Consider the following 15955-nt stretch of genomic DNA (forward strand, 5'->3'; position numbering starts at 1 on the left):
GAAATGATGTCATCAGTTGTACTGTATTAATGGAAAGTGACTTCTGTGATTTGAGCAGCATTAATAGCAGAAGTTGTTGGTTTCATCAAACTCTTTCTTTTCCCTCGTTTCGTCACAGATCCGTCTGTGTCCAGACCCACTCCTCTGTACGGTCAGCCGTCCTGGTGGGGTGAGGATGATGAAGATAAAGCTCAGCGCTGTGATCCGAGCCTTCATGAACATCACACAGGTCAGAAACTGAGACTCCTGAACCATCAAACCCACAGAGTTTGAGTACCAAAAATGAGTTTCCAGATGCTTTTTTGAAGTGTATTAAATGTGTGGATAGGAATGCGACTGCGGTGTGAGCTGAGAACAGAAAAATCCTTTTGTGTTGGCTGATCCTGAGGAATTCAGTACTAAACTCCTCGCTGGCGTGAGCTTTAAAACACGTCAGACTAGTGAGTTCAGCCTCGTGATGGATTAGCGGCCGTTTTAGTCCAATGAGAAGGTCATTGTGTTTTCCCTCCAGTCTTAAGTACTTCTCAGAGATTTCTTCAGATTAACGGGTGACCATAGAAACTTTTGTTCCACGTCAGTGGTTTTGAAGTCTTAGTTTAGTGTTTCGTTTCGTTGTTAAGCACAAACAGGAGTCAGCTTCGGTTTAGCATAAATATCTAGGCTAGATGTCAATGCTTTTATTATCCAGATATTGTTAAACACTCTTTAGACTGATGAGGATGATGAAGATAAAGCTCAGCACTGTGATCCGAGCCTTCATGAACATCACACAGGTCAGAAACTGAGACTCCTGAACCATCAAACCCACAGAGTTTGAGTACCAAAAATGAGTTTCCAGATGCTTTTTTGAAGTGTATTAAATGTGTGGATAGGAATGCGACTGCGGTGTGAGCTGAGAACAGAAAAATCCTTTTGTGTTGGCTGATCCTGAGGAATTCAGTACTAAACTCCTCGCTGGCGTGAGCTTTAAAACACGTCAGACTAGTGAGTTCAGCCTCGTGATGGATTAGCGGCCGTTTTAGTCCAATGAGAAGGTCATTGTGTTTTCCCTCCAGTCTTAAGTACTTCTCAGAGATTTCTTCAGATTAACGGGTGACCATAGAAACTTCAGATGTTTTGAGATCTTAGTTTATTGCTTTGTTTCATTGTTAAGCACAAGCAGGAGTCACCTTTGGTTTAGCATTAGCTGACATTAGGTTTAATATCTATTCTAGATGGATTTTATTACACACTGATGTTTTCACTTCTCCTCTTTGGCGTTTACTAATCAGCCATGATGTGATAATCGATAAATCTCATGCATGTTAATCTCAGTTTTGTACCCAAACTCAGATTGAAAGCGATTTATTCGTTTTTATTTGTTGCATCGTGCTGAATAACGCCACCTATAGTGAAAGTTGCTTTATGCACCAGTGAAACTGTAGACGTGGACCTGAAATACTTGACCTTACTAAGGTTTTCTCACAGCAGGAGTGCTGTAAGTAATCTTAAGTAATAAGTTAATTAGCTCCTCAAATCGCATCTTAATGGAATTAGTTAGTAGTGATGTTGCTTTCAGAAATACTGGTTCTGTGAATCTTGGAAAAACTTTGCGAATCTTTTATTTCAAACCAGTGGTTTAAAATAAGTAGTGTCACCAGCTAATTTTAATTTAATTTAATTTAATTTATTTTTATCGTTTATTTATAATAAATCATGTATAATTTATTTTAATTAGATTTTTATTTATTTGTATAATTTTTATTCATAAAATATTAAATAGATTTTTAATATATATAGTTTTGTATAGTTTATATTTTATTTTAATTGTATTTTTAATTTGAGCTTTTTTATTAGTTTGTAGTGATTTCAGTAATTTTATAATAATCTGTAAAAATTCAGTAAATCATGAATGCATTGTTTTAACCTAGTCATGGATCAGTTTTATAATGTAGACATTATTAATGGCATGTTTGTATAGTAAATTGAATACGTAGCTAACTAAGTATGATAGTAGTTTTACTTAGTAGTTGGCCTGATTAGCCAAACCTTCCATAAAACACAAAACAAGCCCAAAAAATTAATAAAAGAACAATTTATAGATGTTTCATATTTAATGGTATTTGAAGATTGAATTTTAATAGATTACACTTTCAAGAAAATATTTGCAATTGGTTTTAACAGGGTAGGGTTGTTATTGTTAAATAAAACTAAAAACATGAAGATTTTTGTTATTTAAAATAAAATAAATGTTAACTGCAGTAAAAAATTCAATATTAAAAAAATATCTTTCAGTTAGTTGCCAAGGGAATATACCTTATTTTTGTTTAGTTTACGTTGATGTACTAAAATAACTAAAACTAGAGCTGAAACAATATATATATTTATATATAAGACATATATAAAATAACATAACATAAGAAAATGACCATTTTAAATAAAAATGGAAAATATAATTTATTATACATGTTTTACCTTATTTTTTTTAATAAAGTTATTTATAATGTACATAATATACATTATCTTTTCATAAATGATTTTAACCAAAATTAAAATGCATTATAATATTTGCATATTTCTTACATCTGAAACATCATGTCATGTTACAGTTAATGAAATATACTTTTTAAAGGTATAATAATGAATATGCAAGTAACTACTTTTACTACTACTAAGTTATAAGCTACTACTAAATATATTGTAGAAACTTAATTTTCTGTAAAGCTGCTTTGCAACGATTTGTATCGTGAAAAGCGCTATACAAAAACTTGAATTGAATATAAGTACATGTAATGTATTGTAGGTAAATAGGGTTACGATATTCATGAGATCATGCAATGCATTATAATGTGCATTATATGAGGCATAATTAGTTTATTAAAAATACTTTTATAATGCATAATATATAATGGCTCCAAGTGTTACCAAAAATAATTCTAAACGTGACCCTGGAGCACAAAACCAGTCATAAGGGTCAATTTTTTGAAATTGAGATTTATACATCATCTGAAAGCTGAATAAATAAAAATATCTTCATGGAACATGATCTTTACTTAATATCCTAATGATTTTGGGCATAAAAGAAAAATCAATAATTTTGACCCATACAATGTATTTTTGGCTATTGCTACAAATATACCCCAGCGACTTAACACTGCTTTTGTGCTACAGGGTCACAAATATTAATAAAAACTATAAAAGATATTTAAATAACACTGGTAAAAGGTGTCATTATTCATGTTTGGGCTGAGTTTCTCATTGCATTTAGATCTTGAAACACATGCAGTGTTTCAAGCGATTCAAACAGTGAATCATTTTGTGATGAAGTTGATTCAGTTGATTCAGAGTGTTGAGATGCACAGTTTCTCCCATTGCTGTTAGTTTATATAAACAGTCATTACTGCTGATGTTTTTTCACAGAAAACCACACGGATGAGCTCAGCGTTTCTCCAGATGAGCTTCAGGATGGCCAGGGCAAACCCGGTAACTCTTACCGCAAGGAACCAAGTTACTTTGAGATCCCCACAAAGGAGATCCATTCAAAGCCCAAAACTGCTTCCCAGGAAGTCCAAGAGATTCCCACAAAAGACACGGACCACAAACCCCCTGCCACTCCTCCGGTGGTTCAGGGCCACGCCTCCTTCACCATCGAGTTTGACGACCAAACCCCTGGAAAGATGAAGATCAAGGACCACGTCAGCAAGCTCTCCATCCGCCAGCGCAGGAACCCCAGCAAGGAGTCGATAGCCAGACTCACGGAGGTGATGTCGGTGGAGAACAAAGTCGCTGATTGGTTGGTTCAGAGTGACGCCACTTTGATGAGGAGGAGTCTAGACGAGCAGTCTGGGTCAGACGAGCTCTTGAACAAGACCTTCAAAGGTAAAAGACAACAGAGAACCGTGGAAAGGCTATCTGAAAAAATAAATAATGCATATTTTTCTCTTCAAAAAGCTACATTTCCTGTGTGCACAAAATTAAGACGCTTTCCTTAAAGGGGTCCTATTATGCTTTTTCACTTTTTGTATTTTAGTCAGTGTGTAGTGTGTATGTTTGGGCAAAAAAAAAAGATCTACAAAGTTACAAATCTCAAAGTCCACTCCAAAGGGAGATATTTTGTTTTTAAAAAATCCCTTTTTAAGAACTACAACGAACGGCTCGTTTGGACTACAGCGTGTTTGTTTCCGGGTTTTGTGATGTCACAAAGCGGCCCATTACAATATCATTAAAATAATTCCCGTCTACGGAAATTTTTATGTTTTTATTTAAAAAGTAAAGTTTTAGTAATTTTGTTTTTCATTAATGAAAATGACAAAAAACTAAATTTAATTACTAATATACTTTTATTTTTGTTTTCCATTTTCATATTAATTTTAGTTCAATTTAAAGTGATTTTGTTGTGTTTTTTGTCTTTTCAAATATATTTTTTTAAATAAATTTATATTTATATCGTTTTTATTCATTTTTAGTTCAGTTTTAGTTATTTTAGTGCTTCAGATTAAACTAAATGAAAATGAGAAACGATGCCTTTGCAACTATAGCTGAAATAAAATTAAAATGTTTTAATTAACAATAATAACCCTGGTGGGATGTTTAACTAATATAATAATTTCACTGAGTTTCAACTCGGTGAGCTTGTGTTTCTAGATGAAAACAGTTTTCAAATATATCTAGAGGTTAAATGTTGACCTGTAACTTGTTATTTCTAGATGCACACCATCATGAAGACCCTGATTTTGAAGAACCGGATGAAACACAAATGATTCAGTCACAAAAGACCAATCAACAATCGGAGGGAGACGATTACTCCACTAACTACACTTCAAAAAGCCAAGGCAAACCGGATCCCCAGCAAGCTTTTGTGATTGAGTTCTTTGACGATACACAACGTAAAAAGCGCTCTCAGTCGTTCACCAATAACATGTCTTCTCCCGACTTCCAGTCTGCTCTAAAAAGCAAATTAGACAAACGGAAAGGTGGAGAACGGTCAACATCATCCGGACATAATCCACCCACGCAGCAGTTCACGATTCCCCTCAAAGGTTCAGATGGTCCTCAGCGGGCCGGATCCCTCATACGGGAGAAGAGCGAAGTCCGTATGAGCACATCTGACTTCAGCTCCCGCTCTTCGTCTAAAACTTTCGGTAGCGTTGGCCGAAGATCCAAACTGTCGCAGGACTTTGCTGCAGAGTTGCTTAGGGTGTCGAAACCCAGTCCTGCTCCCACATGGGACGTTAACTCGACTTGGGTGAAGACCTCGTCTTCTAATGCTGGATCCTCTGTGACACATCAGAGTTTTCCTACTACGTCTCATACAGTGAATCAGTCAATCAAATCTCCCTCTACACCCAAGGAAGACAACAGTACGGAGGCCAAACCTTTGATTCCCAAGCAGCAGGAAGAGGAGGACAGTTTAAGTGATGCAGGTACCTACACCGTTGAAGCTGAAAGTCCAGACAAAGAGGTTGTGGAGGCACGGAGCTTGATCGATCAGGTACTTGACATCAGACTCAAACAGCTATAGAGACCACAAACACATTGTGTTATTAGAAAGCATTGTTTCAGTTCTGTTATTCAGATTATTTCAGTCGCTTCCCTAGTATTTTATCACAATTCAAGTTCTCTTTGAATAGTGGTCGACCGATATTTGGCATTTTTTACATATATATATATTCATTGGCCATTCATTTTTGTTCAATTTCACTGATGTACACTATAAACCCTAATGCTAGAATTTTATGACATTTCAAGTGCATTTAGAATAGTGGTTGACCAATATATCGTCTGATATTTGGCTATTTTTTTCTGTTTTGCTGATATGCACTGTAAACCCTAATGCTTGTATTTTTATCACATTTCAAGTTTGTTTTGAATAGTGGTCAACCGATATATCGGCCGATATTTGGCGTTTTTTAATTATCGGCATCTGCCATTCATTTTTTTTCTGTTTGCCTGATATGCGGTGTAAATCCTAACGGTAATATTTTATCACATTTCAAGTGTGTTTTGAATAGTGGTCAACCGATATATCAGCTGATATTTGGCATTTCCTAATATCGGCATCCATTAACTGTCAATTTTTTTTCCCTGTTTGGCTGATATACACTGTAAACCCTAACGCTCGTATTTTTTTCACATTTTAAGTGTGTTTTGAATAGTGGTCAACTGTAATATCGGCCGATATATATAATTTTTTTTTTTTTTTTTTTAATATCGGCATCTGCCTTTTTTCTGTTTGGCTGATATGTTGGAAGCAGAATTTATATTTTTATGGGGCATGGGACTTTTATTTTGTATGCTGACAGGAGAGTTGTTCTGCCATCTAAATAAATCTCTTTATTTTACAGATTTATTTTTTATCAAGTTTATTTTTTTTCATATTAATTCATTTTCAAATGATATAATTTAGTAAATTATATAAAATAAATATAGATTTAATTTCAGCAATTGTTGTGCATGTGTTTTTTGCTATCTTAAATTATGTGTTGTGATATATAAATCAGCTTGATATCCCCATCGACCACATGCTAAATATCGGTATCGCTTTCAAAAAATTAATATCAGTCGACCACTACTTTTGAATAATTTAACCAGTCAAGAGTCGAGGAGTTCCAGTCAGTTGGGAACAGACATATTCATGCATGCTTTATCATTAACAGGTGTTTGGTGTTGGCGACAACAGCCAAACCTCAGCAGCAGCAACAGTTAAGCCTATAGTTGGTGACACTGAGGGTCACGATAGTCTTCTACTCAGTGAGAATAGCTCAGGCCCAAAATTGGGTCAATACTCAACAGACCTTAGTGTCACAACCAAGGGTCCTGTACAGGTAAACTCACTCCGGATCATGGGCATCAGTAGATCTATCTGTCAGTCACCGCAATCTACACGTTTTTCAGTGTGCTTTGGATCTTTCTTGGGGATCTTCTCAAAGCTGTTTTGATGGCTTGATGTCTTTTGGCTCTTTCCTGCTTTTGGAAGATTATGGATGGGTGATTTGAATCATTAAAGGGCCTGATCTCTCTTTATGGTTGAGATATTTTCATTTGGTATATAAAGAGATTTTCTTTGAGTTTACAGTTTGAGTATCTATGTATTTAATAATATATTTAATAAGGTTTCTGGAACATTCAGACAGTAAATCATGTCAAGAACCAATAAAAATGTATTTAAAATTATTATTATTGGCACTCAATCAAGCCTAACGAGTTTACAAGAAAAATGTATTAAAAATGAGGAATAGAAATAATTTAAATCTAATAAAAAAATTAATTAAATATGAAATTTTACTATGTGCTAATTATTTCACGTAGCTGTAGAGGTCACTAATTTGCAAATTATTTTTTTTAACAGAGTGAACTTTAAGACTATTAAAAAATATTTTAATATTAATTCAGATATTTACAGATGTTTTAATGTTTATTTTTAATGTTTCTGGTTAGATCTAGAAGGATTCAAGTGAAATTTTACTTTAAAAATGTATATACTACATTTCATACACCATGTTTTACATAAAATAATTTAAGAAAATAAGTTAAGAAATAAAGAAAAAAATTTAATAAATTATTTTGAATAAAACATCAAAGAAATTTAAAATAAAACATTATTTAATTCATTATTAGATAGTGTATCTACAATGATTTTAATCAGTATTTTCACAAATATTTGCAATATTTGTTCCTAGCTGTTCTGGGCACTAGAAGGATTATTCGAGGCAAATTTGACTTAAAAGAGAAACTTACTTTACAGATAAAGTCAAAATATCTCAACTTCAAAAAACATGACCACTTTAAAGAGCTATGATGTTGTAAGAGTTTGCATTTTATTAGTTTCCTCTTTTCTACAGATACAGTCGATGACGACATTAACGCCCGGAGGCACTAGGTGGGTTTCTCGCTGGGCCAGTTTGGCTGACACCTATTCAGACTCTGGTCCTGCTTCAGGACTCTTTGATATCCCAACCGCCGGAGGTATGGAAACTTTGCTTGGTTCAGTAGTTTTCTTGGCTTTTGTTTTTGCCTGCACATTTCATTTATCCTAATTTTTTTTTAAGCTGGTAAAAGGATCATCCACCAGGTTATGCTTAACCGAAGTGCTGACTACTCAGAAACGGGCCAAAGCAGCAGATCAAGACGAGTTCTGCCTCCGGTTCCTTCGAAGGAGAAAATCGAGACACCACCGCCAACAATACACATCCAAACAGATTCTTACCTGTCCGGTGTGGAGAAGAGTTCGCAAGTTCAGAAGCAAAAGTGGGATCCGCAGAAACTGAGCGTCCAAGATGATCTGGATCCGGACAGCCTGAGCGATGCAAGCAAATCCGATGATGGCTCTGTAGTTGAGCAATGCAGGAAGACTCCTGATTCGACCCAGAAGACATGGAACCGGTCTATGAAGACCAGTCAAGAAGAGGCAAAAGACCAGGATTCGACTCCTAAGTTCTCCACAGCAACATTAACACGACAGCATGGCAAACTTGGCAAGAGCGACTGTTCACCACCCAACATTGATCAAGCAGATGACTCTGTTGGTGGAGATAATTTAGTGTCCATTGTTAGACAAGAGAGTTATACCAAAGAAAGGACTAGCGACGATATGCACTTGTCCAGATTGCCTCAGATATCTATTCAACCCTCTAGCAAAGATGCTTTTAAAGGTATAAGCAATCAAGACACTCAATCTTACCTCAAAGACACTGAGGACGTTCTAGCATCTCTGGAAGCAAAGCTTCTGGTGCAACAGCAGCAGCAAGACAACAACGGTCGCTCCCATATGGAGGACTCCTTCTCGGGAGAATCGGACACTTCCAGTACAATCAGCGGGAAAAACGCTTTAGTTTCCGTGCCAAAGAAGCCAGTGGTCCTCAGAGGACTCTTAAGAGGTTCCAGAGAACCTAAGACTTCTGGTGATACATCTTGCCAATCCGGGATAAAGGACAGCAATGGCAAGGTGGATCCAAGCAAGCGTTTTCAACTCCGTCGTAACCTTAGTTCTCAAGACTTTGGGCCTGATCTTCAAAGTCCCACCCCACGGCACTTGCCAGACGCCGTCTCCGACCAAGAATCAAGTTCCCTACCTTACAAAAAGTACACTGTTCCTCTTCAAAAGGAAAGTACAAGCAAATCCAAATTACACAATGCTCTAGCTCGCTCCAATAGCCTCTCCGCTCCGAAACCGACAAGGGCTTCGATGCTTCGCCGTGCCCGTTTGGGTGAAGCCTCTGACAACGAAGGCACCGAAACCGATCGGACGTCTCAGAACTCCGATGTCAACCCCTCAGCAAACATTCGAGGTGCTCAGGAGAGCAAGAAGCTTTCTCGATTGGACGTTTTGGCTCTTCCCAGGAAAAAGACGGGCTCCTTCAACACACCCAGTGATACAGAGTCTTCCACGAGCCGGACGGGATTTTCAAACCGTAGCACCGAGTCAAGCAGCTCCGTGCGGAAAGCTTCAGTCCCGGATCCCAAGGCTCTTCTGCGGAAGGTTTCGAATGCCGCAAACAGACAGCCGATCATCCGCGGACGCTCAAGCAGTGCCAAATACGCCAGTAGCACTGCCAGTGAGTATCATGGATTCAAGTTTTGCCTGTAAGATTTGCAGGAGGTTGGTCAGATGTTAAGCAAACATTCCAAGATGATTATTTTGGCTTTGCATCCATTTATCAGAGTGATGAGCTTCTAAAACAACAAAAGTATGTTTCTGATATAAAATACAGTTCTTTCACTGTCTCTGAATGATTCTTCCTGCAGTCATTGACTTGATTTGTGTGCATTTGTTTGTTAAGCAACAACTGGGCCAATGACCATCTTCAACTAACAAGACCATGTAATTAGTCTCCAATTTTACTAATGTTTGAATTTGCAGATAACCAGATTACCATACTAAAAACTTAACAGGCATATTGTGAAAATCAAGGTAATTTATAGCAACGTGATTAACAGTTCTTTTGGGCAGTTGAACCCCATTGATGAATGGGAAGTGGTTTTTGGTTTTTCGGGGCCAGTAGCACTGCCAGTGAGTATCATGGATTCAAGTTTTGCTTGTAAGATTTGCAGGAGGTTGGTCAGATGTTAAGCAAACATTCCAAGATGATTATTTTGGCTTTGCATCCATTTATCAGAGTGATGAGCTTCTAAAACAACAAAAGTATGTTTCTGATATAAAATACAGTTCTTTCACTGTCTCTGAATGATTCTTCCTGCAGTCATTGACTTGATTTGTGTGCATTTGTTTGTTTCACACAACTGGGCCAATGACTATCTTCAACTAACAAGACCATGTAATTAGTCTCCAGTTTTACTAATATTTGAAGTTGCAGATAACCGGATTACCATACTAAAAACTTAACAGGTATATTGTGAAAATTAAAGTAATTTATTGTAATTTTTCCTAACGGGATTTAGGGCTGGGCGATATGGCAAAAAAAAAAAAAATCTTTTTTTTATTTTATTTTTTTTTTCTTCGATTCAAGGTTTGTTTTTTCTTCTAAACTAAACTTTAAATTTAACTCAACTTAAAAATTTAACTTCAGCACGATTTAAGTAACATTCTCTTTATTAACCGTCAAAGTCAAGGCAATTCAAATTCAAAATGATTGGTTTGCAAATATTCGCTTGATGGACGTGTTTGTCCGTAGCACTTGCATCTCGCAACTTTTGCAGCGTCTCGTGCATGAATCGCCATTCATTAATTTTTTTGGTGAGCGTTTTAATTTGATTTCTTTTGCAGAGTCTCATACATGTGACGCCATGCTGAAAACGTGGCAATCAAGTTAAAAGTAGTTCAACTTTCATTCATGAATTTTTTGGTGTTTTATTTTGATTGCTTTTATTTTAAAATTACTTTTTATTTAAACAGTCACATGATATATTAAAGTAGAAGTTCTTTAAAGGTCTTTGCATTGCTGCGCTGCCTTTCCATTGTTTTTTCTATGTAAACTTGCGCTTGATGGGCGTTGAACGTTGCACTTGTGTCTTTTGCGCATGAAACGCCGTTCTAAGGACTAGCTATATGTTCTACGTTACGTGATAGAGCGCGTCACGCATGAGCAGTTAAGTTAGAGGTTTGTGTTTTTTCTCTCTTAACTGTTATCATTGGCGTATTGTCAATGTGACTAATTGTAACATTTGCTAATATTTTTATTCAAATCGTGATTTTCCGATTTTAAAGAAAATAAAACGAAATTGTGGCAAAACATTACATTCGAATTAATCAAAATTGGAAAAATCGTCCAGCCCTAATGGTATTAACAATCTTATTGAGCTCTTTTGAACCCCATTGACGAACGGGTTGGTTTTTGGTTGGTTTTTCGGGTGTCTTCTCACATCTCTCCGTCTCTTTCTCCTCTTGCTTTTTTATTTTGGTTTCTCTCCCATCCTCTGATGACTTGGTGTACCAAACGCCCCTCATTCCCAATTTCCTGGGCCAAGGCTCCAGGAGGCGTCAGAAGGGTTCAGACTACGCCTCCACCTCGGAGGACGAGTACGAGTCTAACCATAGCACCCCTAAACACAAACGCTCCCATCATTCAGGATCCCAGCAGAACCCCAGAATCCATCCGGCCGGTCCGGTGCGAGCCGTGCCCCGCTCGAGAGACTCTGAGGGTGAAGGACATGAGAACGACGCCTTCCAGAACTGGACGTCTCATAGCGCTGAGATCGCCAGGTGGGGAAACACCGAAATAGGGCTGCAACAAACGATTATTTTAATAATCGATTAATTTATTGATTATTAGGACAATTAATCAACTAATTGTTGATTATTTTGGCAATTCATCAGTAGGCTTTGATCAATTATTCAGCTTTTGTGGTTAGTTAAAATACTGAGGTATACATATTCAAACTACTTCAGCTTTAGTCAAATGATTATATTACTATTACAGTTATATTACTGTTGTACAATTACAATAAATAATTATATTTGGCACACAAAATGAGATGCCAGACAGAGACTTTCTCATTCACCATTTAATTAACTGTATGAAAAAGTAACTGATTTATGCATCATTCTGCATCATCAGATGGATATTGAACAAAATTAAGGTAAGTAATAAGACATTTTATTTTCCGATTAAATATATATATTTTTTTTATTCAATAGCATTATCTCTCCTAAAATACTTTATAGTGTTATGATACTCAAAAACAGTCTTGAGCTAGATAAGCTGTAATCTGTGCAAACCAAAGTCTCACTATAATGCAATAATGTTTTAGGGTTTTTTTTGCACTCACTAATAAAACACATTGGAGAGCTGCTTTATAGCAGGAAATCAAGTTGTTAAATTCTAATTGAAAGTGACACTGATCGTTTTTTTTATTAATACAATAAAGCTGAATGTAGCGATCTACTGTATAAAGTGCTATGTATATAGACGTGATGTGACTGAGAGTTGCAGAGTTGGTGCAAACGTCCACATCGCCATTATCAGATGCTTTCTTAACTGCTGTTTTCTCACCGCTGTCATTTTTGAGAGGAAAGCTCGCAACATACATTTACACATTCATCCAATAATCATTTCAGCCCTATAAAAGAATGACATATAGTATCAGCAATCCATTTTATTCCCATTTTATTTAAATAATAGTTTGAGAATGTTACTTTTAACCACATTTCGATCTTAAAATCTCGTTCAGCTGGCTCAGACTCTCTCTTCCAGAACTATAGCACTAGACTGAGCTTCAAGGGCTTCCTTTTTGTTCGGGTCAAGTGTTTTTCTCCTTGACAGACATGCATTGACTGTATCCGGTGTAGATGTTGTCATTGATTACTATGGGAATCGTCATAGGTGTAGACCTAGGTATATTCTTCATGCAGAAAGGGGAAGCTTCCAGTATTCTATTTGTCGCTACATTGTTGCGAAAGTAACTTCTTATGGTTTTAATTCAAACAGAATATCGTTTCTTTACTCAATTCCAAAAATGATTACTTGTTACTTGTAATGCATTGCCCCCCAAAATTAGATTTTTAAACAAAAAATGCATATTCTTTACTAGATTGAGTCAAGACTTGGCCAAAGATTTGGCTATCCTGGCCCAAGAGATTCATGATGTTGCTGGAGACACAGAAGCTCAGAGTGCTTCAACAGACAAGATGGGACCAGCCATATCTACCCATGAAGAGGTACTGTTCATAATGTTTCCATGTTCAACAAGGCTGCATTTATTTGATCAAAAATACCGTAAAATAGTGAAATAATATTGCGATTTAAAACTGCTATTTTCTATGTGAATATCTGTTAAACTGTAATTTATTTCTGTGATGCGCAGCTGAATTTTCAGCATCATTACTCCAGTCTTCAGTGTCACATGATCTTCAGAAATCATTCTAATATGCTGCTCAAGAAACGTTTCTGATTATTATCAATGTTGAAAACCGTTGTGCTGCTGAATATGAAGTACGCTGTTGTTTTATGCTCTTTCAGTTGCGGCACCAGATTCCCGAAGCCAGTCTGAATTTCCAGAAAGAATCTCCTGCTGCGGCGCTGGCTGACGAGTCCGAGCAGATCGTTAGTAATCCACAGAGCATGAGAGCAGACGAGGTAGCAGCGCTTCTCTTCTCTTCTCTTCAGTTTAACTGTGTGTTTGAGCTGTAAATCTCCTTCTTCTTCTTCCGTCAGGTCACATTGAGCAATGTGATGCTGAATCCGGTGTCTCAACTGTCTCTCGCCATCCGTGAAAACACCGAGCAACTGACGGAGAAAATCAAGTGAGACTCGTTTGCTTTTCATCTGTGCTCATTAATTTTGATATATATGTTCATATACTGTATTGTTTTTCTTGTATTTTTCTGTGCTATAGTCAGCTTGAGAAGGCGCAATATATACAAAATAAAGATTATTATTTGTATTATGTGATGTACAGGTTTCATTCTCACATATATTCTTTCAGGGCTATGTTTCATAATAAAATGGATGTTTTGGGAGAAATTGAGGCGAAAATCAATGAGGCTGATGACTCTCCACCACTGAAAACATCAAACAAGGTGTCTCTTGTTTTCTTCCCTGAATAAAATGTTACTAAGTGCTCTGTATTTGAATTTAAACTTTTTTTTTTCTTTTTTTTTAAAAAATAAAATCTGAACTTCATTGAACCAATTGTAATGTTGAATTAAGTAATAAATAAAACAATTTCATGTTTTTTTTTAATTATTCATAGAGTATATTAGACCAGTAGTAAATGGTTCATATCAATGTTATTTTAGTATCAATAATATACTCTATTAATATTTTGAATTATTTTTAACTTTCTGTTCTCATTTTAGTTTTAGTTAATTGTGCTAATTTTGTTGTGTTTTGTCATTTTGTTTGTTTTTGATTGTTTATAAATTCAAGGAGTAAATTAGACCTGGGATGCAGTAAATGATGTTCATATCAGTGCTATTTTAGTATCATTAATATACGATTATGGTTTTTTAATTAATATTTTGAAAAAAAATTTATTTTTATATTTTCTGTTTCTCCTAAAGTTTTACTAATTTTGTTGTGTGTTTTTGTCATTTTATTAGTTTTTGTTTTTGTTTTATAAATATAGAAAAACATTAGAGAATTCAGCCAAAAATGTTCTCGCCATGAAAAGCTGGCATGCGTTAAACACAAACACATTTTATAAATATAGTTTTTATTAATTTATTTCAGTTATAGTTATTTTAGTACTTAAAGTCAGTGTTGTTTTAGTATCTATATACTATTGTAGGTTTTATTAATATTTTGAACCAGTTTTTATTTTTACATTTTCTGTTTTAATTTGAAAGTTTTAGTAATTTTGTTGTGTGTTTTTGTAATTTTTAGAAGTTTTTGTCTTCATGTATGTCTGTATAGTTTTTATTAATTTAATTTCAGTTTTATTAGTTCTAGTTATTTTAGTACATGAAGTTAAACTAAATTAAAATGAGAAATGTTAGCTTGGCAACTAGCTGAAATATTTTATTATTATTATTATTATATATATTTTTTTTTATTTTCATTTTAGTTCACATTTATTTTATTTCAAGTAACAAAATTTTTTTTTAATGGTTTTAATTTTAGTTTCAGTTTTAGTTACCTATAATTACCTTGCTTCAAGTTAAATTAAACAAAAATTAGAAATAATAAATATGATACGTTTAAATTTTATTTTAATTCTCTTAACGTTTTAATTTCAAGTAACTTAAACTTTTTGTAATTTTTAAAAAATTTAGTTTTAATTTGTGTGTCTTATTTTTTTCAAGTAACAAAAAATGTTTGTTTTAATTACCTTGCTTCAAGTTAAATGAAACAAAAATGAGAAATAATAAATAATATGATGTTATTTTTAATTCACTTAACGTTTAATTTCAAGTAACTTAAACTTTTTTTTTAAAGGTTTTAGATAATAATAACCCTGGTTCATATCTAATGTTTTTATTACTGAATTGCTCGTCTTGTAGGAGATTGCATCAATTCTGAAAGAGCTGCGGAGAGTCCAGAAACAGCTGGAAGGTCAGTAGATCTTCTCTTGATCTGATATTAAAGCTGAGACGAGCCGCTGATGAACGCCGTCCTCTCTCGTGTCTCTCTCAGTCATCAACGCCGTCATGGACCCTCGAGGAGACCCGGATCTCAGCCGCAGGGTTTCTTCCGCCGGGGTTCGCAGCTCCAGAGCGGCGTCCCGGGACGCGAGAGCGATGCATCGAGGCGGCGGAGCGACGCCAAACAGCCGGCGAACGTTCAGGAGCACAGACCGAGAGAGCTCTCTAATCTGAATCAGACCCGTTCCTCGTGACCTTCAATGCTTTCAGTTCTGATCAACATTTGCACATTTCTATTCCTCCAGACAAGCCTGGACGGTGATTTCTGAAGCTTGTGGCTTTGAGAAACTGCAGAGTTTGGCATTAAATGTAAATACACTGCTATTGATTTGTTGTTTGTGATGGTTATATATGGTCAAATAATTTACATGATTATTTAAATCACATTATGTCTCTGTTGGACAGGGTATTTGTATATTAAAGATCATTAAAGAATTC

The 15955-nt window shown here is 35.5% G+C and overlaps 1 protein-coding gene across 5 annotated transcripts in view; it reads left to right on the top strand.

Annotated features, from left to right (window-relative positions):
* cep170ba (centrosomal protein 170Ba) overlaps positions 1–15955 on the top strand; it is a 35473-nt gene extending 19518 nt beyond the window's left edge. For 4 of the 5 annotated variants that reach the window (XM_016536215.1, XM_016536213.1, XM_016536212.1 and 1 more), the window contains 13 exons: positions 119–229; positions 3400–3858; positions 4686–5470; positions 6636–6803; positions 7821–7944; positions 8028–9533; positions 11404–11638; positions 12967–13093; positions 13395–13511; positions 13590–13678; positions 13861–13954; positions 15377–15428; positions 15510–15955. In XM_016536215.1, coding sequence (XP_016391701.1) covers positions 119–229; positions 3400–3858; positions 4686–5470; positions 6636–6803; positions 7821–7944; positions 8028–9533; positions 11404–11638; positions 12967–13093; positions 13395–13511; positions 13590–13678; positions 13861–13954; positions 15377–15428; positions 15510–15691 — 4049 coding nt within the window. In that variant the 3' untranslated portion in view covers positions 15692–15955. The remainder of the gene's footprint in view (positions 1–118; positions 230–3399; positions 3859–4685; positions 5471–6635; positions 6804–7820; positions 7945–8027; positions 9534–11403; positions 11639–12966; positions 13094–13394; positions 13512–13589; positions 13679–13860; positions 13955–15376; positions 15429–15509) is intronic. The other variant, XM_016536216.1, reaches the window with a different exon arrangement.

The sequence above is a fragment of the Sinocyclocheilus rhinocerous genome, unplaced genomic scaffold, assembly GCF_001515625.1.
Source record: "Sinocyclocheilus rhinocerous isolate Xijiao unplaced genomic scaffold, SAMN03320098_v1.1 scaffold1930, whole genome shotgun sequence".
Lineage (NCBI taxonomy): Eukaryota > Metazoa > Chordata > Actinopteri > Cypriniformes > Cyprinidae > Sinocyclocheilus > Sinocyclocheilus rhinocerous.